The 24226-nt window shown below is 45.0% G+C and overlaps 1 protein-coding gene across 1 annotated transcript in view; it reads right to left on the bottom strand.

The window, feature by feature from the left end:
- Positions 1 to 21148, bottom strand: part of RARRES1 (retinoic acid receptor responder 1) — a 41853-nt gene extending 20705 nt beyond the window's left edge. Inside the window, exon 1 of the mRNA XM_007454118.1 lies at positions 20867 to 21148. Coding sequence (XP_007454180.1) covers positions 20867 to 21145 — 279 coding nt within the window. The 5' untranslated portion in view covers positions 21146 to 21148. The remainder of the gene's footprint in view (positions 1 to 20866) is intronic.
- Positions 21149 to 24226: the final 3078 nt, after the last annotated feature.

Consider the following 24226-nt stretch of genomic DNA (forward strand, 5'->3'; position numbering starts at 1 on the left):
TCTTGCGACAGGAGGTCATGGTAAGGAACGCAGAACTAGCAAGTCACCACCAACAGGAAGAATTCGGGAAAGGTCAAAAGGAGCAAGGAGATGCCAGTCCACATGTCCTACCAACCTCCCAGAATGCTTCTTGCTGGAATCCATCTTGGCTGAGCAATGCGCGTGCCACCAGGAAGGACCCTGAGTCAGAACGAATGGCCAGACACAACCCGGAAACTAACCCCATCACCATAAAACCTGAGACTGTGAGCCATGTGGCAGAGCAGTTCTCCTGGGCTCCCTTACCCTCCTGCTCTCCACCAAGGCCCCCCTTCCCAATAAAGTCTCTTGCTTCGTCAGCACGGGTGTCTCCTCGGACAATTCGTTTCCGAGTGTTGAACCAAAGCCGACTGCCCTGGAAGGGGTCCCCTTCCTGCCACATGGCTGGGGGGTGGTAGCTTGGTGCAGTCTAGCTGGAAGGCAGTCTGGCTGACTTGGTCAAATCAAGACTGCACACACCTTATGATCCAACAACCTACTGCTGGGTATGTATCCCAGAGAAACTGTGATGCTGTTACAGGGGACTCGTGGGAGAATGTTCCTTGAGGCATCATCTGTGTGGTGGGAAGTGTGAGGCAATCTGGTGTGCGCCCCTTGGGGGCGGGCAGGTAAAATGGGGTTGCTGTGCAGCAGGGAGAGGTAGCCAACTAGCCATACGTACAGCAACAAACAGAGGTCCTCAAGGCTGGGAGTGCAAACAGAAGCAACAAAACGCATGGCAAAACAGCACTTACAAAAATGTTTTAAATAAAAATTTGCACACACACCAACAATATCTTTTATAAGAGCACTTACAGACAGAAGAATATACAACAGCCCTTTTCAAAGTGGCTGCCCATGGGAGGGCAATGGAATGAAGGTGTGGACAAAGAATGTCACCTGCCATGTCACTAAACACAGGATACTGCAGCCATAAAGCCCCTACAGTGCAACCCTGAGGGGAATTCAGGATGGAGAAAAACAGGATACTGGCCCTAGATAGTTAAGATGCATATCAAAGGAATAATTTCAGTGAGCCCAGACTCTTGCATCTTCCCCTACATAGAAAAGCATGAAACTCATTAACTTGAATACAGACTGAAAGTGAGGGGACTGAAAAAAAATATTCCATGCAAATGGAAATCAAAAGAAAGCTGGATGGATAAAGATGTGGCACATATATACAATGGAATATTACTCAGCCATAAAAAGGAACAAAATTGAGTTATTTGTAGTGAGGTGGATGGACCCAGAGTCTGTCATACGGGGTGAAGTAAGTCGGAAAGAGAAAGACAAATATCGTATGCTAACACATATATATGGAATCTAAGAGAAAAAAAAATGTCATGAAGAACCTAGGGGTAAGACGGGAATAAAGACACAGACCTACTAGAGAATGGACTTGAGGATATGGGGAGCAGGAAGGGTAAGCTGTGACAAAGTGAGAGAGTGGCATGGACATATATACACTACCAAACGTAAGGTAGATAGCTAGTGGGAAGCAGCCACATAGCACAGGGAGATCAGCTTGGTGCTTTGTGACGACCTAGAGGGGTGGGATAGGGAGGGTGGGAGGGAGGGAGATGCAAGAGGCAAGAGATATGGGAACATATGTATATGTATAACTGATTCACTTTGTTATAAAGCAGAAACTAACACACCATTGTAAGGCAATTATACTCCAATAAAAATGTTAAAAATAAATAAATAAAAGAAAGCTGGAGTAACAATACTAATCAGATAAAATAGACTTTAAAATAAAGACTATTACAAGAGATAAGGGAGGACATAATGATCAAGGGATCAATCCAAGAAGAAGATATAGCAATTGTAAACATTTATGCTCCCAACATAAGAGAACATCAATACATAAGGCAAATGCTGACAGCCATAAAAGGGGAAATTGATAGTAACACAAAAATAGTGGGAGACTTTAACACTCCACTTACACCAACGGATAAATCATCCAGACAGAAAATCAATAAGGAAACACAAGCCTTAAATGACACATTAGACCAGACTTATTTGAATTAATTGATATTTATACCACATTCCATCCAAAAACAACAGAATACACTTTCTTCTCAAGTGCACACGGAACATTCTCCAGGACAGATCACATGTGGGGCACAAAACAAGCCTTGGTAAATTTAAGAAAACTGAAATCATAACAAGCATCTTTTCTGAACACAACGCTATGAAATTAGAAGTCAATTACAGGAAAAAAAAAACTGTAAAAAACACAAACATGGGCTTCCCTGGTGGCGCAGTGGTTGAGAGTCCGCCTGCCGATGCAGGGGACACGGGTTCATGCCCCGGTCCGGGAAGATCCCACATGCCGCAGAGCGGCTGGGCCCGTGAGCCATGGCCGCTGAGCCTGCGCGTCCAGAGCCTGTGCTCCGCAACGGGAGAGGCCACAACAGTGAGAGGCCCGCGTACCACAAAAAAAAAAGCAAAAAAAAAAAAGCACAAACACATGGAGGCTAAACAGTATGATACTAAATAACCAATGGATCACTGAAGAAATCAAAGAGGAAATCAAAAAATACCTAGAAACAAATGACAACAAAAACCTATGACCCAAAACCTATGGGCTGCAGCAAAAGGAGTTCTTAGAGGGAAGTTTATAGCAATAAAATCTCACCTGAAGAAACAAGAAAAATCTCAAATAAACAACCTAACCTTACACCTAAAGAAACTAGAGAAAGAAGAACAAACAAAACCCAAAATTAGTAGAAGGAAAGACAACATAAAGATCACAGCACAAGTAAGTGAAATAGAAACGAAGAAAACAACAGTTAAAGATCAATGAAACTAAAAGCTGGTTCTTTGAGAAGATAAACAATATTGATAAACCTTTAGCCAGACTCATCAAGAAAAAAAGGGAGATGACTCAAATCAATAAAATTAGAAATGAAAAAGGAGAAGTTATAACTGACACCGCAGAAACACAAAGGATCATAAGAGACTACAAGCAACTATATGCCCAAAAATGGACAACCTGGAAGAAATGGACAAATTCTTAGAACAGTACAACCTTCCAAGACTGAACCAGGAAGAAATAGAAAATATGAACAGACCAATCACAAGTAATGAAATTGAAAGTGTGATTAAAAATCTTCCAATAAGGCTTCCCTGGTGGCGCAGTGGTTGAGAGTCTGCCTGCCGACGCAGGGGACATGGGTTCGTGCCCCAGTCTGGGAAGATCCCACATGCCGCGGAGCAGCTGGGCCCGTGGGCCATGGCCGCTAAGCCTGTGCATTGGAGCCTGTGCTCCACAACGGGAGAGGCCACAGCAGTGAGAGGCCCGCGTACCGAAAAAAAAAAAAAAAAACTTCCAACAAACAAAAGCCCAGATGGTGGCTTCACAGGCGACTTCTATCAAACGTTTAGAGAAGAGCTAACACCTATCCTTCTCAAACTCTTCAAAAAACTGTAGAGGGAGAAACACTCCCAAGCTCTTTCTACAAGGCCACCATCACCCTGATACCAAAACCAGACAAAGATATCACAAAAAAAGAAAATTACAGACCAATATCACTGATGAACATAGACGCAAAAATCCTCAACAAAATACTAGCAAACAGAATCCAACAACATATTAAAAGGATCATACACCATGATCAAGTGGGATTTATCCCAGGGATGCAAGGATTCTTCAGTATGCACAAATCAATGGGATACACCATATTAACAAATTGAAGAATAAAAACCATATGATCATCTCAGTAAATGCAGAAAAAAGCTTTTGACAAAATTCAACACCCATTTATGATAAAAACTCTCTAGAAAGTGGGCATAGAGGGAACCTACCTCAACATAATAAAGGTCATATATGACAAACCCACAGCAAACATCATTCTCAATGGTGAAAAACTGAAAGCATTTCGTCTAAGATCAGGAACAAGACAAGGATGTCCACTCTCACCACTTTTATTTAACAAAGTTTTGGAAGTCCTAGCCATGGCAATCAGAGAAGAAAAAGAAATAAAAGGAATACAAATTGGAAAGGTAGAATTAAAACTGTCACTGTTTGCAGATGACATGATACTATACATAGAAAATCCTAAAGATGCCACCAGAAAACTACTAGAGCTAATCAATGAATTTGGTAAAGTTGCAGGACACAAAACTAATACACAGAAATCTCTTGTGATCAGAAAGAAATAAAGGAAACAATCCCATTTACCACTGTAACAAAAAGAATAAAATACCTAGGAATAAACCTACCTAAGGAGGCAAAACACCTGTATGCAGAAAACTAAGATACTAATGAAAGAAATCAAAGACGACACAAACAGATGGAGAGATATACCATGTTCTTGGATTGAAAGAATCAATATTGTGACAATGACTATGCTACCCAAAGCAATCTACAGATTCAATGCAATCCCTATCAAATTACCAAGGCCATTTTTCACAGAATTAGAGCAAAAAATTTTACAAAGGACCCCAAATAGCCAAAGCAATCTTGAGAAAGAAAAATGGAACTGGAGGAATCAGGCTCCCTGACTTCAGACTATACTACAAAGCTCCAGTAATCCATACAGTATGGTACTGGCACAAAAAGAGAAATATAGATCAATGGAACAGGATAGAAAACCCAGAGATACACCCACACACCTATGGTCACCTAATCTATGACAAAGGAGGCAAAAATATACAATGGAGAAAAGACAGCCTCTTCAATAAATGGTGCTGGGAAAACTGAACAGCTACATGTAAAAAAATGAAATTAGAACACTCCCTAACACCATACAGAAAAATAAACTCAAAATGGATTAAAGACCTAAATGTAAGGCCAGACACTCTAAAACTCTTAGAGGAAAACATAGGCAGAACAATCTTTGACATAAATTACAGCAAGATCTTTTTTGGACCCACCTCCTCAAGTAATGAAAATAAAAACAAAAATAAATAAATGGGACCTAATTAAACCTAAAATCTTTTGCACACCAAAGGAAACCATAAACAAAATGAAAAGACAACCCTCAGAATGGGAGAAAATATTTGCAAACGAAGCCACTGACAAGGGATTAATCTCCAAAATATACAAACAGCTCATGCAGCTCAATATCAAAAAAAAAAACCAAACAACCCAATCAAAAAATGGGGGGGAAGACCTAAATAGACATTTCTCCAAAGAAGACATACAGATGGCCAACAAACACATGAAAAGATGCTCAACATCACTAATTATTAGAGAAATGCCAATCAAAACTACAATGAGGTATCACCTCACACCAGTCAGCATGGCATCATCAAAAAATCTAGAAACAACAAATGCTGGAGAGGGTGTGGAGAACAGGGAACCCTCTTGCAACGTTGGTGGGAATATAAATTGATACAGCCACTATGGAGAACAGTATGGAGGTTCCTTAGAAAACTAAAAATAGAACTACCATATGACCGGAAAGTACACATATGGTGCACATTTGGCAGTCGGTGGAATAGGCTGGGATTCTGAGAAGTCATTTTGTCTGGCTGTACCAACTCTCAGGGGCTTTGTCATCTTAACCTGTGCAACAAAGGTCTTTACCTTCTTTGACTATTTGGGGGAGTAAAGTTTTCTTTTTTCTTTGGCTGCACTGCACAGCTTGCGGCATCTTAGTTCCCTGACCAGGAATTGAACCCGGGCCGCTGCAGTGAAAGAGCCAAGTCCCAACCACTGGACTGCCAGGGGATTCCCATGAGTAAACTTTCTATATCTTGTGTAGGCTTTGCACTCTCTTGTGGGGATGCCTCTTTCATCTTCCTAGTTTTGAGTCACTATTAAGATATATCTTGTTAATGGCCAGATGATGGATCATTTAAATTGGAGAAATTTCAAAATTGGTAAATTTTTAGAGAGCTCTTATTATATAGTTGTTTATTGGCACCTATAAAAAAAACAAATCAGAAGGTGGAGATGTATAGGTATATGTATATATAAAATGGCTAATCAAAAGAATCCCTTTAATGTTTTTAATTTAATTTTTTAAAATTTTTGGCTGCATTGGGTCTTCGTTGCTGCTAGCGGTCTTTCTCTAGTTGTGGTGAGCGGGGGCTCCTCTTTGCTGAGGTGCGCAGCCTTCTCATTGCAGTGCCTTCTGTTGTTTCAGAGCACAGGCTCTAGGCACGCGGGCTTCAGTAGTTGCAGCACGTAGGCTCAGCAGTTGCGGCACGCAGGCCCTAGAGCATGCAGGCTTCAGTAGTTGCAGCACGTGGGCTCAGTAGTTGTGGCTTAAAGGCTCAGTAGTTGTGGCTCGCAGGCTCTAGAGCGCAGGCTCAGTAGTTGTGGCACACAGGCTTAGTTGCTCTGCGGCACGTGGGATCTTCCTGGACCAGGGATCGAACCCATGTCCCCTGCATTGGCAGGCAGATTCTTAACCACTGTGCCACGAGGGAAGTCCCGCTCCCTTAGTTTAAAACAAACAAAAAACCAGTTTGGGAAGTCTTATTTGTGGCCTTTGCTTCCCCTCAGTGGGTCTTACAAGTCCTAATAAAAACATTAGGTTAACTAATGTAAATTAGGTTGATTAACGGGGAGGAAGGGAGAAAAAACTGAGGGGAAAGTCTAGAGACTTCTTCCCAACAAGGTGAAAATTTTAAAGGGACTCCTTCCAAAAGGATAAAAATCCTTAGATGGTTATTAAGAAATGGGATAAATAAAACAGATGTTAATGGGATTAAAACACAAGGTTTTGATACAACACTACCTAAGGTTGGGTAGGTTAAAGGGACCCCTATTGGTCCCCAACATAAAAGGCCCCAAACAAGTCTGCTTTATTTACCCCAGTTACATATATAAAGGCTGGGGGGCGGAGGCAGAATTACATTGAGATACCTGACCAGCAATTGCTTGGGGCAACATTTAGGCCAATTAATCAAGTTAAAAGATTGACAAAAGGGCCTGAATCCCTCAGCTCAGCCCTTCACTGGGGACCCCAGAGCCTTTTATACAAAAATAGATTAAATGGTTGGGAGATTAAAAAAAAGAAAAGCATCTAAGACTCCTTGTAAGACCAAGACTTATTGATGGGGTCCTAATGGAAACTAAAGCTAAAGGTATAAAAGTTGATAGAATTGAGATGAAAGCTTACATAAATTGGTATGTTTAAATGGGCTTTATAAGGTGGTTACATCTCTTTTCCCTAATTATACTGTAAGACAGACACTATGTCTCCCCCTTCCTGGTATAAAACAGGGCATATAAATCTGCCCCTCAGACAATATTAGTTAAACATACTAAAAGGAACCAACAGGGTTAACTGAGACCACACAATATGAAATAAAAACTGAGTGCTAATATTCAGGGGCCAATAAAAACAATAATAGAGATTCTTGCTCTAGGTTTAACCTGTGCACTCAGAAAGAGGGCCTTTGTTGAATCCCGTGTGCAAACTTTTGAAAGCATGATAAATAAAAGCTTAAAATTCTAGGACATAGAACTCTTGAATTTCAGTTTAGTTGGAAATCTTCTCACTGATATAAAAAAAGCAACTTAAAGAAAATGTTTTTGGACAAATCAATCTTCTGGTATAATTTAGGCAGCAGATCTGTTCTCTGGGGAATTAAAAGCAACTGCCTGGTTTTCAAATCTCTACAAATCAGAAATGTAGATAAGCTACAATGACCTGAGACTGAGCCTAATCCGCTTAATCAGGTAAAACCTGATAAAATAAAAAAAAAATAAAAAGGAAAAAAATGGCCTTTTAAAACTCAAACCATTGGAAAGGCTCCCTCGCTCAAAATCTAATTCACAGCTTCCTTAGGGGATTATCAAGAACAAATACAAATCTTAGAAGTCTTTTCCACAAATATCAATAGTAAAGTCTTGGTCATCTGAGAAAATAAATTTGACGTATTCCAACTCATTTATAAACTAGTAAGTTTATACCATAATACCTGATTCAAAACTAAGTGTTAAAGTGAAGCTATGAGATCTCTATTTTTGTTTGTTTATGTCAGTGTGTACATTACACATATAGGTGTTTCTACCTCTGGAAAATATCAAAATTAAACTTATAAAAGAGCTCTATTTAATTGACTAACTAGTAAGCACTTACAAATTAAATATTTCCCAGTATAAAGGAAACTGGCCAGAATGAATTCCAGGTTCACATGATCTAGTATGCAAGGAAAGTAGGATGAGTGTTTTTGGCAAAAGAAGGTATGAGGAGTGGAAGTACATTTTGTTAAGGGAAGAGAGAGATTTTGTCCTAGAGCTGATTGTCTCAGGGCGGAAAAATCAGTGACAAACTAAAATGGATATAGAAAGTGTGAAAGGTTTGTAGAAAGACAGCTCTGAAAAAGTTGTTCCATGCATGGTCAGGCTGGGTTTGGATTGAATTTAATTGGGTAAGTGAATTTTGTTGTTCACAGTGGGCTGGTGCAGGACTGGAGTTTGGTTTTCTCTCTGTGTTAAGAGAACAGAGTTTTCTTGGAATGTTGAACTAAATACTTTTGGTAACAGATTGTGAGTTTCTTTGCCTTCTAAATGATCTGTTATTTGCCTTAAAAATCCTTTACTGTCATTTTGGTTGAGTGAATAACTATTGCTTCACAGTGACCTATGATCCTATTTGACCAAGTGTTTTAAAAACTTGACTTTTTTTTTTTATAACAAACTTCCCAAATATCAAATTCTAACTAAGATTCTTTTGACTTTCCAGCTAACTTTGGGATGCTTCAAAGGACCCTTGAAACATCCCAAGGAGAGATATTAAACTAATTAGGTTTATTTGGCATGTTAAATTACATGGGAAACATTGTCAAATAAGTGTGATAAAACCTTCTTATTTTATGGGTAAATGTCATTATTATAGATATTCCAACACTTATATGGAATTCCTAAAAACCTGATATGTCCTGATATAATGTTATCAGTTATAATTCTAGTTGTTATCTTAAAATGTCATATGACACAGAAATAACCAAGTTTCTTGTCAGTTACACTGTAAACCGATCTTTAACCATGCCATTTTAAGTCTTTTGTCATTTATAGACAATCACTATTTTACTCTGATGCTTTTTTAAAATGAAGATTCTCAAGAGGATTCGTAAAAAAGACTTTTGACAAATTTGTTTCTGATAACTTTTAGATCATACCACTGAACTCAGTAAAAAGTTACAAAACCCTAACGGAAAACCTGATGACTTCATCCAGATCAACTGGAATTAATTACATGGGACTGAATGAATTGATAAATACGGTTTATAATTTTATGACTTTTTTCTGAAATATACTGGCTTTTAATTTTTTCCAGAAAAATCTTTCTCTTTATGCTAATTTTGATCTACAACAAGCTGATAAAGTGTACCTTTGTAAACAAAGATGAAACATTTACCTTTTTCTCTCTACATGATCCTTCCAGAATTTGGCTTATCCAGCTGGCTCCCCTGTGGGTTTGATGGCTTATTGAGACCAGATTACAACTAGTTATACTAATCATTGTTTTAATTTGTTCTCTTGTTGTTTTCAAATTATTTATGGCTTGTGCCTTTCTCTGCTGTACTTTATTAACATTAAAGGTGTATTATTTACATCCTGTCTATTTTATGACATTATTGTCTCTTGCATTACCCAATGTGTAACCAGGCCTCCAACAAACTAATGATGGCTAAATGTCTTGAGGCAATCAATCACATATATAACTCTACGTAGAATAATTGTAATAGTGCAACTGTAGATATGGGAAGAAGCAACAAGAGAAAACATTTCCTGGATCATAACAGACGAGTAGAACAGGCAATCCAGAGAATTTTAGATTATCAACAGGGCCTAATCCAAGAAACTTAGCACATTGAGTGGCCTATCAACAGAATCCTCACCTGATCTAGGAATGAGCTTTCCTAGAGCCATGGGACAAAATTGGTCATGAAATGCCTCCCAAATGTTGATCAAATTTATGACCAAGAAGAGGCACTGTGGACAAAGAATGTCGCCTGCCATTTCAGTAAACAAAGGATGTTGCAGGCTTAAAACCCCGAAAGTGCGCCCTGAGGGGAATTCAGGATGGAGAAACACAGGATACTGGCCCTATATACTTAAGATGCTTATCAAAGGAATGATTTACATAAGCCCAGACTCCTGCATCTTCCCATACATAGAAAAGCACTAATATCACTAACTTGAGATGTTTTTGTGATTAGCAGTAATCTTTTGACGTTGAACTACATGTTGTTTTGTTTTGTTTTTGTGTTTTTTTTAATTAATTAATATTTTTGGCTGTGTTGGGTCTTCGTTTCTGTGCGAGGGCTTTCTCTAGTTGCGGCAAGCGGGGGCCACTCTTCATCGCGGTGCGCGGGCCTCTATCGCGGCCTCTCTTGTTGCGGAGCACACGCTCCAGACGCGCAGGCTCAGTAGTTGTGGCTCACGGCCTAACTGCTCTGCGGCATGTGGTGTCTTCCCAGACCAGGGCTCAAACCTGTGTCCCCTGCATTGGCAGGCAGATTCTCAACCACTGCGCCACCAGGGAAGCCCCTGTTTTTGTTTTTTTCCCAGCAAAAACTCCTACTCATCCTGGAACCTCCCTTACCTCTTTGGAGTAGTTCCTCAGAGCTATCTGAGGGGCTGTATCCTGGGCTATAGTTCTCAGTAAGTTCATCGAATAAAACATAATTCTCAACTTTTAGGTTGTGCTTTTTTTTTTTTCAGTCAACAATGGGAAAGGGGATAAAAGAGAATAAACAGCCATCAGAGAGGGGTCTCCATGAAGCAAAGGTAATGAGGGTGTTATTCCCTCAGCTTTGTACCTGGAACCAACAAGTGCATGAATGGGCTTTTAACAAGATAGAAAGTCATTTAAAAAACGTTAAGTCCGAAGTAACTCGGTATGGATGTCCCCACCCCGTATCTTAAACCTGTGTTTTTGTCCCTCATGCTGTTGGTGTGATCAGATTTGCAGAGTGAGGTAAACTGCCCACTATAGTGGTTTTGAATCTAGAAGCTCCGTCCCGGGACAGAGCCAAAGCCAAACTCTCAAGGTCAGGTGGTTCTCCCTCTGTGCTTACAACATGTGTTGTGACGGCCAGATGGTGCAAAGCTAATCCATTCACTTAAAGACACTTTTTGAAAAGCTAAACAGACATTTTTTAAAGAGCCAGGGCTGTCGCAGGGAAGGTGACGGGCAGGTCTGGCTTTCCTGACGTGAGGAGTGTTCCCACGGAGCGGATCGTAGGGCTCTGCTTCCCCCATCCCCACGCTGCCAAAACTGCCCGCATGCCAAACAGATTAGGAAGTTCACATCCCTCTCCAAGCTCAGCCAGGGGCACAGCATCTTGCTCTAATCTTTTCCAGAATAAAGTTTTTTATGTAAAGAAAAAGTTGGCAAACAAAGCAAATTACTATATGGCTGTATAACCTGAAGGAATGAATTAGTAGCTCTTTGCTACACATTTTTTTTTAATTACGTGTAAAAGAGGACTTATGTACTGTGGCCTAGAACTAAATGCTTTACAGTCACGGACCACCAATGATGTGGTTTATGTTCTAACCTGTTTTTTGTGTGTTTGGTTGATTTTGTAGGTTCCTTGGTTTTTGTCCCCAAAGGCCATGGGGAAGGGTAGCCCCAGGCAGCCACCCTGCCTCAGGACAGGCTCTTTAGGAGAGTGACCAGCACTTTGTTTGGGGGCTTCCCTTGCCATCAGTTCGCAGGGAAACAGGCCACTTTTAAAGTCCTGTTTAAGAGAGTGTACCACAGAATGCCTTCATAGGACAAACTCATCTCACTAGATTTTTTCAGAGGGGGTCAAAAAAAATGTTCCTCAAATCCCTATCTAATCAATGTCAAGCATTTATTCAGCACTTGTGTATAAAGCGTTCTGCTAGCCACTGGGTAGAATCATGATAAAAACTATAATATATATGTTATATATATACATATTGAGCTCTCACTACATGCTTCATGTGGTTTAACACAGTGCCCAGGAACTACTTATCACAGCACAAGAGTCCTTTGAGGTAAATACTGATCTTATCCCCACTTTAAAGATGAAGAAACTGAGGCACTTGCCCAAAGTTAAGAATTGTCCAAAGTCACAGAGCCAGTAAGTAGCGAAGCCTGGCTCCAGAGCCCTGCTCTCCCCTTATACAGCACAGAGGTCATACAAACAGACCCAGTTAATCCCTTTAAGAGAGGGCGGAAAGAAAGCTGCCTGGTGTGTGTGTGGGAAGTGTGAGTGTGTGTGCGGGCGTGAAGTGTGAGAGAGGGAGGGGGAGAGAGAGGGGAATTGAGAGAGTTGGACTGTGCTTAAAACCACAGTTCCTGTAGACAAGACCACGCAGACCTTCTGGGAGGGAGACAGCCAGGCAGGGAGTGGAGTGTGTATCCATTTCCTAGGGTGGCCATAACAAAATACCATAAACTGGGTACCTTAACACAACAGAAATCGATTCTTTCACAGTTCTGAAGGCCAAAAGTCCAAAATTAAGGTGTTCTCATGGCTGGCCTCCCTCTGAGGCTCTGGATAGAATCCCTCCTTTCTTCTTCCGAGCTTCTGGTGGCAGCCGTCAATCCTTGCCTTCCTTGGCTTGGAGCTGTATCACTCCAGTCTCTGCCTCTGTCTTTAAATGGCATTCTTCTCTCTGTATCTTCACATGACCTTCTTATAAGGACATCAATCATTGGACTTAGGGCCCATGCTAACCCAGTATAGCCTTATCTTAACTTGATTACATTTGCAAAGCCTCTATTTCCAAGTAAGGTCATAATCACAGGTACAGGGGGTTAGGACTTCAATGTATCTTTTCTGAGGACACAACAATCCACAACAGTATGGAAGTGACAATGATCTGAGACTCTGGAAGGAGTCCCTGGATGCACTCTTTCAGGCAGGGTTTAAGTGGGAGCTTGAGCCAGTGCAGCGCAGGAGGGGGAATCTCCAGGACGACTAGGCTGGAGACAACTGGGGAGAGAGAGGGCAAGGACACTCAGGAAGACAGGTGAGCAGCCAGGCTGGGGAGATTAGCAAGTTAATAGCGGGGATACTTGGAGTGGAGGTTACCATGGTGGATGGGGCCAGATTAGAGAAGGTCCCTTAAGGGACTTTATTCCAGAGCCATGGGTCTCAAACTTGAGCTGGAACAGAATCTCCTGGAGGGCTTGCTAAATAAGACATAGTGTGATGGCTCCACCCCAAGTTTTGATTCAGTAAACCTGGAGTGGGGCCTGAGACCCTGCATTTTCACAAGTTCTAGGGGATGCTGATGCCGCTACTGCTGGCCCAGGGACCACACTTTGAGAACTTCTCTCTAGACACTGAGTGGAACCACTGAAGTCCAGAGGGAGGGACAGGAAGTAACAAGTAGCTCCAGTGACTGTCACTAGAAGACAGATGAGCAGGAGATTAAGGACACGACAATTAATTCTCTCCAAAGGTTTGAGGGTATCATGAAACTAAATGAAACGGAGGAATGTTATCTCAAAGTTTGGTCCACCTGGAGTCTTTGGCAAATCAGGTCATGATGATTTAGGAAGTTCATGGGACAGATCGACCCTCTGCTTCAGGGGGTGCAGCTGATAAAACTCCGTGGCAACACAGCATGTGCTGCTTTTCAAGCAGGAACATGTGGAGAAGGCAGTCTGGATTTAAATCATTTTTGAAGAAAATTCACTCCTTCCTTCCTGCTACATGGATAACGACTTGGCCGTGTGATGCCATTTATATCCAGGAAGTTAAAAATTACATGTTCTAATAGCAACTCTACTAAGCCATGTCTCATTTTCAGTAAAAAGTTATTTTCTGTAAAACACAAAGCTTTTGTTTTCATGTCAGTAGATCAGAGATGTCTCCTCCAGCATGCGTCCAACTATCTTTATATTAGATACTATATATTTGCTTGCTTGTTTAAAGTTAAGTCATTGAAATACTGGGTATGAGTACTGGACATAAAACTGAGGAACTTGATAAGGGATGGGGAATAGGTATTTATTATTCTAAGAGCCCATTTTAAAAACCCAACACCCTCTTTAAACTCACTCAAAAAACACAACAAAAACCTAGGGCAAATGTAAGAGCAGGGACGGTACCCAGAGAAACCTTGCTGTCGGATGCCACAGGGGTCACGAAAACGCCACGACTCTGGGAGTCTCCAAAGATAAGATTCTGCCCAAAGCTCATCTACAGAAAGAAAACCCTTGGGAATTCCCTGGCAGTCCAGTGGTTAGGACTCTGCGCTTCCACTGCAAGGGGTGTGGGTTTGACCCCTGGTTGGGGAACTAAGATCCCATATGCCCCACAGCGAAAAAGAAAAAAAAGAAACAGAAAACCCTGTGTTTCGGGGGAAGCCCGTCTCTTGTTTTTTCTCTCTGCCACTGGTTCCTGGGCATGGTTCCTTGATGTGACCTTAGAGCCAGTGGTGACAGCCTTAAGCTTTATGTTTCCACATTGAGGGGCTGGGCAGTGGGGACACACCAGCTGTCAAGAGCTCGAATGGTGATGCTAATGTCCCCTCGGGCACACAGTGGGCCTCACTGGCCTAACAGACTGGGCTTCTAAATGTCCCCTGCAGCCTTCACATTTGGTAAGAAAACATAAATGTCATGCCATTCCGGGAAAAGCAAACGTCTTCATTTTATAAGGTTAGTTTTATGAGTCAGGCTTAGTTGGAGACAAGTAAACAACTCATCTGTGGACAAAGATTGCTATGCTGCTCTTATGTTCTGGACAGAGAGAACATCAGCGTATTACATTAGACCCTGGAATTATCTCATTGCATTTTCCTTCTCTCGGGCAATGCCAGATAAGGCGATTGCAGTTTACGGAACAAAAGTCAATGACCTCCAGATCAGGCCCCATCCTGTGGGGTCCAAGGAGATCTTTGCACTGGACACTTCATCAGGCTAAGGAGTAGTGGAGAGAAAGAGACAGAATACCGTGTGTTAATCTGTTTGGCCAACTCTGAGTACGACTTCTTGACCCTTCCTCCAAGTGGCCAGGGGCAGTGTTCCCCTCCGCTTCCCCTCTAGCTCAAGGTGGGGCTCAGAAAATTAGAAAAGGCTGGTTCTAAGAGATTTGAGGTATTCGATCTCCCTCCTCCTGTAGGAGGGCTGGGAATGGGTCGGGGCCTGGCCCAGCCTCCTGTTCCTGATGACCAGTGGTCCCAGCACCCTTCCAGCTACCTTTGTTTTCATCTCATATTTAATATTTGTCTTTAGCAGGTCCCTATGCTAGGACAGTGGAGATAAAGAGAAGGGAGGCCTTCCACCCTGTGGAAGCAGACACACATGCAGGGCAAGAGAACAAAGCAGCCTACAGTCAGGTACCAACATGGGGTGTGGAGGGTGGGCGTGTTTGGGGGTAAGGAGGTTACCAAGGCTGCAGAGATCAGCCAGAGCTGCCACCTCTTGGGTAGAGTCACGTGTTTGGCAGTGTGGTAAATACTTGCGTGAGCTCGCAGCCACCCGGAAGCTGGGTGTGGGAGGCAGAGTAATGGCCCCCAGAGATGTCCACATCCTAATCTCTGGAATCTGTGAACATGTTTACAAGGCAAAGGGGATTTGGCCAATATGATCGGGTTAAGGATCTTGAGTTGGACAGAGTATCCTGGATTATCCAGGTTGGCCCAGTGTACTTACATGGGTCCTTATAAGGGAGAGTAATGTTATATTCAGGAGGTGCTACCTGCTGGCTGTGAAGACGGAGGAGTGCAGGCGGCCTTTAGAAGCTGGAAAAGGCAAGGAAATGGATTCTCCCCTAGAATCTTCTGAAAGAATGCAGCCCTTTCAACACCTTAATCTTAGCCCAATGAGACCTATTTCAGACTCCTGACCTCCAGAATTGTAAAAGAATTTGTGGGAGTTGTTTTGTTTTGTTTTTTTCTACAAAGTCTGTGGTCATTTGTTACAGCAGTGAAACTAATACAGATAGAAAATGACCTGTGATCCTTCACATAGTGTTCTGTGTTGGCACCTCCTCTTGGGGCCGTTGTGGATTCATATACATCTCATACACAGCTACGGTACAAGACTCTTTCATAACTTGACTTTACTGGCTAGAGGCGTCTTGGAAGATCCTAAGAAGCAACCCAGAGTGGGGAACTGCTATGGCTACTGTGGGACCAGCTCTGTGCAAACCTCTTCAACTGAGGGGCCGTCACAAAGGCAAATAAATACCACGGCTGCAAAAGTGTGAATAAATCTCTAGGGTGATTCATGCTGATGAATTGAGGTCAAGGATCAGGTTGGATCTGGGAGATTGTGAGTGTGCATGTGTGTATGTATATGTGTGTGGATTTAACATTCCTTGTCTCATTAAGATGTCATTTTAGGGCTATTGACATTCCGTCTGCAGCAGAACCACTGAGGCCGTTCAAGGAAGAGTGTGCAGCCAAGCCACACTCCTGATGGCTAAATTCACAACCCACCAACGGTGGCCTTTATTTGGGATCACTACTAATGTTCCATGATCACACGCACCCTTGGCTATGACTCGCCGTGTGGCAAGACAAGTGGAAATGCTGTGGGCTGGTAAAAAAAAAAAAAAAAAAAATTTGCCTTTCAAAAACAAATTATGGCTAAATTCACAACCCACCAACGGTGGCCTTTATTTGGGATCACTACTAATGTTCCATGATCACACGCACCCTTGGCTATGACTCGCCGTGTGGCAAGACAAGTGGAAATGCTGTGGGCTGGTAAAAAAAAAAAAAAAAAGTTTGCCTTTCAAAAACAACTTCTTACAAGCTGGTTAAAAGCGTTAGCTCATCCACATGCAGCTGGCTTGAGCAACGGCGGGACACCCGCCAGGAAGACCAAGGCCTAAGTTTACCCTCAGGGCCAGTGGCCTTTCCCACCCCATGCTGGACCCAGACTCTGCAATCAGAGCCTGCAGACCAGGTGGGCGCCGCGGTGGGAGGTGGGCGGAGCCATTGGGGGCACCTGTGCCATTTCAGCAGTGGCAGTGCCGGGAAAGGAGGGCGGGCGTGGGCCTCGGTTCTGTGCTTTCAGGATTGTTATGTTTCATCCTCGCGGCAGAGGGCGCTGAGGAGCGCCACCTGCACCCTGCCGATAGCCACCCCCTACTGTTCAGGAGGGCTGTAAAAGCACTTAGGAGCCTTGCTAGCGTGAAAGCAGAGATTCTTTCACTTAAGGGTTTTATTACTTATCTTTCCCCTCCATATTTATTACGGCCTTCTTCAATCTCCAGTTTTCATTTCTATGGTCGGCTTGATGTATTGCTTTCCTATTCTTGTGAACCATCACCTCTAAATTATTGACATTAATGGAGAGAAGCCTTCAAGGAGAGCAGTAATTAGATGAATTGTGCTGCATTAAAGTGCTTCATAGATTGAAAAGGGATAAAAGCAGCAGCTTTTTCTTAGTAGACTAGGCGCTCACCCAGCTGCCTTGTGGCTCATCAGACCGGCTCTGTTCCGCCTTCAGACACACCCGGGCGCTCGGGGGGCAGGGGACAGCAGCCCAGCCCACCAGCGCTGGGGCAGCCGGATGCTCACCAGAAGTCAGCTGTTTTGCTCCCAAACTTACCTATGCCAGGTGTACTCATTACCTAGCTGCATAATTAAATGTTCTGGTGAAGAGGGGGCACAAAAAAAGATGTCATGTCCACAAAATCCAAGTTAAATGCAGTAGAAAGAATTGATGAAATCAAGTCTCTAAAACTCTTGCTGGTAAACTGGGTATGGGTGAGTCATAGTTAGGCAAGAAAAGTCAAACAAAAGTGAAAGGAGAGGATCGTCAACTGTATCCTTTGCAAGTGCTCCCTCCACTGTAAGTAAACAAAAATGGAAATCAGATGCCCATTATGGGTGTGTCTTTTTGCTAGAAAGACTGCAAGGAGTGCCAATTAATGGCCTTTGCCCTACACAAAAAGACAGATGATAGTTTTATATTTACTGATTTTAATTTAAATTGAAGCAGTTAAGGTTTGGGCATAACTCCCTCCTGCCCCACCTTTGGTCAAATGTTTCAATTATTGATATGTTTCCAACTACTGGTCCTGGCCTGGTTTGTGAGCAATCCCCAAGCAAGGGCTGATTTCAAATGGGTTGCCTTTCTCCTGAAGTTTGTGCACACAAAGATCTCGCCAGTCTCTCTAAATGCCAGGGAAGGGCTGGCCTCTCACCGGCTGCTCCGGGCAGGGGCAGTTGTCGTAGGACTTACGATTGGCCAGAGGATAGTTGCCTCAGTGTAAGAGAGAGCCCCACATCGTCGGGAGCAGGGCTGATCTAGGATACCCTGGGTAGCACAGGAGCTCTCAACACCACCCCTCCATGCTCTGGGTCCTAAGGCATCAGAAAAATAGGAGCCTCCTGGTCGTGGAAAGGTAGTGTATGGTCAGGAAAGAGATGTCATCAGACAAGGGCAATGAGGGAACACAAGTCATGGTCTGTGATCTCTCCGTACAATTAGTAAACAAAACAAAACGGAATGCTCGCAAGCTCGCTAGCTAGCTCTGATTTCTTCTCAATACTTTCTTGCATTTACTACCACAGCTATTACTGCGTTTTACCACTAGAGGGCAACAGTGTTCCTAAAATGAGGGTTTGTTGCAGAACCGAAAAATCACTTAGAATCAAGGAATTTCAGAGCTGTTAAGAGGTCTTAAGAATCATTTGGTTCACTGGCTTTCAAAATTTTTTCAGCTGAAACACATAGCAAGAACTGCATACTTCATAATGACCTAGTTCATACATATATGTTTGCAACATTCTGAGGCACTACTTACCCGGTCTTCTGCAATGCACTCTCAACAGTGTGTATTCCAAACTATTTCATTTAAAACAAAACAAACAAACAAAAAACGGCAACCACTAAATAGATTTCATAACCCAATAGTGTGCCATTAGCCTGAAAAACCCTGACTTGGTCCCAGCCTCTCATCTGTAATACAAAGGAGAAGAGGATGCTATCAGCTACACTTCTCGCGCCCACCCAGCCCCCTGCTAACCCCGCGCCAGTCCTAGAGGAATGACAGATATTGTCCAGCAACTCAGTGCTCACTCTAATAATGCACTGATTGGATAAAGAGTTTTGAGGGTCTATCATTTTCCACCTCTTGTCAATGCTATGACTGCTCTTGTAATTGAAGCAGAAATTCCTTGCATTGAAGGCTCCTTGCAGGTGGTGCCTGTTCTCCTCATTCAAGCAGTTTCAATCAACCAAGCAATTTCACTGAATTCCAGGGAGAAAATGAAACCACTTTAGTCTCTAGAGTCTTGGCCCTGAAAATCACTAAGTTCTCTTCCTTGGCTCCTTGATGTTAAAACATTTATAATCACTTTGGGAGGAAATGTAAAGGTAAACCAGATGATGGAGGAAGGTACCTTTTCTTAGGGTCAATGTCCTGGATTCTTCTACTTCTTAACTCCTCATCCCTCTCATGTATACCTGCCTCTAATTTATTGATTATCCCTCCCAGCTTTTTTAGGCCAAAAAAGGAGATTCCTTTAAAATTCAGGATTATATTATTACAGACGAAAACAGTAACTGAGCTCTCTGTGGATAAGACAGGAAGTTTTTCTTAACTCATTTGGATTTAGTTTATTTTATGAAAGGTGCCAAGCATTTTATTTTTTCAGTAAGAGTTAACTAAATGCATGAAAATGCAAATTATTTTATTATTTAATTCTTTTTATGGTCTTAGAAGGAAGAAAAAAAAATTCCTAGGACCTGAAAAATTCCTGGTGCACGTTAGAAATCTGAACTTGGTTTTCTGTAGGGAATCCTTGCCACTGATAACCAGGGAGGAAATATTCAGGGGGGCCCCTCTTTGGGCTCTGGGAGGTGGCGACTCCCTTACTTTGATAGAAAGTTCTCAAGCTCTATTCCCTCACTTCTCTGTTGGGCTGGTAAACTGAACTTTTCCCTCCCTGACACAGCAAGATCTGTTAGAACAGGTGACAAGAACAGGTTGCCTTTTTTTAGGAAAAATTTTATTTCACCTTTCGATAAATCTAGACAAGCTGGGTGTAGGGTTAAGTCTTTGAAGAACCAAGGCCGAACTTCCAAATGGCTTTCTCACACCGTTAACACCACGTCTAGAACAGTCTTAAAGAAAAATCCTACATCCACTCTTTAAAATTCTATTTACACTCATTACTAAACTCTAGATTCCTTAAGGCTGAGTCTACAGGCTTCGTGGAATATTGGGAGGATTACTGGAAAAAGCATCGCCACTTTTGGGGACAGGTTAAGTGTAGTTCTGTAACTTTCGTAATCTACTTGATGAAGAAAGCAACGTAGCTCCACAGGCACAAAATGGTACCTACAGCCAGTGCCTTGAAATCAGCAACCGAACGAGCTGCCACGTTCTTACTCACTCCGTTCACAAAGAAAACAGCCCTGGTTCACTCACTCCCACTAGATTAAAGCAGACGTCGGGATTACGAAGGTTCTTGCCCAGGCCAACGCGTAAATTGCAATATTATCCGAAAGCCCTTGCAAGATGGCCTGCAATTAACCAGGGAACGTCAGCGGTTCGGCCTGGAAACTGGCTTAGATTTTGGAAATCCCGCCCAGAACTAATGCTCGGTGACCACCCCATAGCAACCAACTCTGGGTAGTCGCAGAAAAGATCAAGCCTTGCCTTTTGGGCCTGTTCCTCAGTTTCCCCATGCACCTCTTTCCCAGGTATGGGAGCTGCCGTGTAAAAAATCTTTATGGCCTCGTAAATGCCAGAAAGAACGAGCCAGCTTTCTGCGGACTCCGCGCACTGACGGGCCTTTCCACGCCTAAACAGTTCCCAGCGCCGAGGCGCGAGCCGGGATCCCAGCAGGGGCCTGGAGCATCACAGTCTCCCTCGCGGATCCGCCGCCGGGCGCACAGGCGCGCGTACCCAGGCGTCACCACCCACGCGGCACGCGGCCGGTCCCCGCGCGTGCCCACTGTGTCGCTCTGGTACTCACCCACGCGCGGCCCTCCTGCACCTCAGCCAGCACTCGAAGGGCGCTGGGCGAGCTCGTGCGGAAGTTGAAGAAGTGCAGCGCCGCGCGCGCCGCCTGCGACAGGAGCCCGTGCGGTAGCTCCGCGTCCTGACGCCACCCGGAGTCCTCGGGCTCCCCGGACCCCGCGGGCGCCGCCGCCGCCCCCTGGAGGGCGAGCAGCAGGAGCAGCGCGAGCAGCGGGGCGGCGGGGTACGGGTCCCCCGGCCGGGGCGCGGGAAGCGGTTGCCGGCGGAGCTGCATGGGCGCGGGCTGGCGCGATGCTCGACGGGTCGGGGCTTCGAGCGAGCTGCGCCGGCGCTCGAGCCAATAAGGCCGCGCGGGCCCCTCCCCTTCGCCCCCGGGGCGGCCGGCTGGAAGTAGTCCGGGTCCCGCTCGGCCGCCCCCTCTCTGCGCTTCCCGCAGCCCCTGGCCTCTCCGCCCCGCCCCACTCCGCTTGGGCTCCCGCTGCCCCGTCTCCGGACGCGGCGGACGCGGCGGCGCCTCCGCGGCGCGGGGCCCGGGTATCTGGCTGGGGCCGCGCGGGCAGGGGGACAAGGGGAGCAGTGGACGCTCCTCCCCCCAAGGGAGAGCGGCCGGGTTGGCGCCACCCCACGCCCCCAACCCAGCTTGGGGACCTGGTTTCTCTCCCCGGAGGCTGCTGTGATTTCGAAGCCCTTAGGGTTTCAGAGCAAACCTGCTTCAGTTCTCCAAGGCTTGGAGCTCATTTACCAGAAGATGAAATTGGAAACGGGTCGAGAAGGGGGCGGGACGCAGCCGGCATTGTTGGGGGTCCTTATAGCACAATGACCTTGGAAGTGGGACAGGTCGCCAGAGAACTGGGGCTGGAGAGGAAGCTGCCGTGGTCAGCAGGGCAGAGCCAGATAAGGCCCCAGAGGCCCCAGTGGACTTAGAAACATTGATAACCCTGGTTCGGCACAGATGGGCGTGGAAGCCAGATTCCAGGGAAGTGAGGCATGGATTGGGCTGTAGGCCAGTGGAAGCAGTGAGGGTTGACGACTCTTTTTAGACGCCTGGCAGTGAAGGGATGAGATGGCCATTGTTTTTAGGCCACAGAGAGAAAGCCCAGGAGAACCAGGAAGTAGATGCACTCCCCTCATCCTTTTTCCCACCTCTCTTTATTTTGTTCAGGGGTCCACCTCTCCCCAACACCCGCTGACCCCAGCCCTACTGTGGAGCGAAAGGAAGTCCCTTCTCCTTGCCAGTGACTGGTTGAGGCCCCGCATGTGCGATTCTGGATGAGATATGCCAGGGGGAAGGCTGGGGGGGGTGATGCGATGGGGTCACCATCTCTGAAAACATCCTCCCCCCCGCCCCACTTCTTCCTCTGGATGTTGTCCGTCTCTTGTCTGTCTTCTACAGAAATTTATGGAACACATACTCTGCTAGGCCCTGGGGGAAGTGAAGAGAGGGTAATCAGAGAAGCATCTCCGTACTCCTGGAGCACACCTTTTGGGCAAGGGGAGCCCAGACAATCAGAGAGGCAAAGGAATGAACCCTATGTTGGATGCAGTTACATGCTGGAGAAAAATTAAGCCTGAAAGGGGATGGGGAGTTGGTTGTAATTTTAAATAGTGTGGTCAAGGCAGGCCTCACTGGGAAGGTGATACTTAGGACCTGAAGGAGGTGAGGGAGCCAGATGGACATGTATGGGAAGAGCACTGTAGGTGGAGGGAACAGCGAGTGCAGAGGCCCTGAGGCAGGAGTCCACCGGCATGTTTGAAGAAGAGCAAGCAAGTGCAGCTGGAGGGAGAAGGCAAGGAGGAAAGTATCAGGATGTGAAGTCTGAGGGATAATGGAGAGGGGGCAGAGCAGGCAGGACTTGGTAGGCCCCTGTTATGTCCGGGTGTGCCGCGTGGAACTATGCCCCTATCTTTTTTTTTTTTTTTTGCGGTACGCCGGCCTCTCACTGCCGTGGCCTCTCCCGTTGCGGAGCACAGGCTCTTGACGCGCAGGCTCAGCGTCCATGGCTCACGGGCCCAGCCGCTCCACAGCATGTGGGATCTTCCCGGACCGGGCCCGAACCCGCGTCCCCTGCATCGGCAGGCAGACTCCGTATGCCCCTATCTTGCTAACAGCCTGGGGATGAAGCCCATCTGAAGAATGGCTGAGCAGAGAGAGGGGAGGAGACTGGGTTCCTGATGACATTGTTGAGCACCCCGGAGCTTATTTATTATGTTCCTTGAAGCTGGAGGTTCTGTTTCTTGCCTTCAGAGGCAGTCTAACGCAGATAATTATCTTCCCAGAACTCAGTCATCTTCCTCTCCAAGGGTAATAGTAGTAGGTTTCTTGAGAATTATCACCTATCACCTCTAGGTCTTATAAAGACTAAGTATTCCTTACTTTATTTCAGTGCTTCAGCCCCAGTGGGTGCTGGGCTGCTTTCAGCTGCAAACAACAGGAAAACTGATTAACGTTGTGGACACTGCAGTGGTGTGGAGTGGGAGGTCTCGGGGATGGTTTGAAGGGCTCAGGCTCTCTCCGTCCTTCTACACAGCTCTCCTCAGCTGTTTGGCTTTTTGTCCATAGACTGACCAGTAGTTCCATAATTACAGAATGGCTGTTACAGCTCCAGACACCACATCGTCACATGCTGCAACCAAAGGCAGGTAGCACAGAGTAGGTGGCCAGGTTTCAAGAGAGCTCTACATCATGCACCTGTTTTGGTTTTGGTTTTGTTTTTTTCATCAGAGAAGAAAAATTTTTTTTCTGGAACCTCTTCCCCCCACCCTTCTCCCCACCCGACCTTCCCATACATCTCGTTGGCCAGAACTGGGTCACACTAGCAAACCCTAGCTGCAAGGGAGGCTGGAAAAGCAAGCATCTGCCGTTTTTTTTTTTTTTGCAGTACACGAGCCTCTCACTGTTGTGGCCTCTCCCCCTGCGGGGGGTAGGCCTCTCCCGTTGCGGAGCACAGGCTCTTGACGCGCAGGCTCAGCGTCCATGGCTCACGGGCCCAGCCGCTCCACAGCATGTGGGATCTTCCCGGACCGGGCCCGAACCCGCGTCCCCTGCATCGGCAGGCAGACTCCGTATGCCCCTATCTTGCTAACAGCCTGGGGATGAAGCCCATCTGAAGAATGGCTGAGCAGAGAGAGGGGAGGAGACTGGGTTCCTGATGACATTGTTGAGCACCCCGGAGCTTATTTATTATGTTCCTTGAAGCTGGAGGTTCTGTTTCTTGCCTTCAGAGGCAGTCTAACGCAGATAATTATCTTCCCAGAACTCAGTCATCTTCCTCTCCAAGGGTAATAGTAGTAGGTTTCTTGAGAATTATCACCTATCACCTCTAGGTCTTATAAAGACTAAGTATTCCTTACTTTA

This window comes from Lipotes vexillifer, unplaced genomic scaffold (assembly GCF_000442215.2).
Source record: "Lipotes vexillifer unplaced genomic scaffold, Lipotes_vexillifer_v1.1 scaffold641, whole genome shotgun sequence".
Lineage (NCBI taxonomy): Eukaryota > Metazoa > Chordata > Mammalia > Artiodactyla > Lipotidae > Lipotes > Lipotes vexillifer.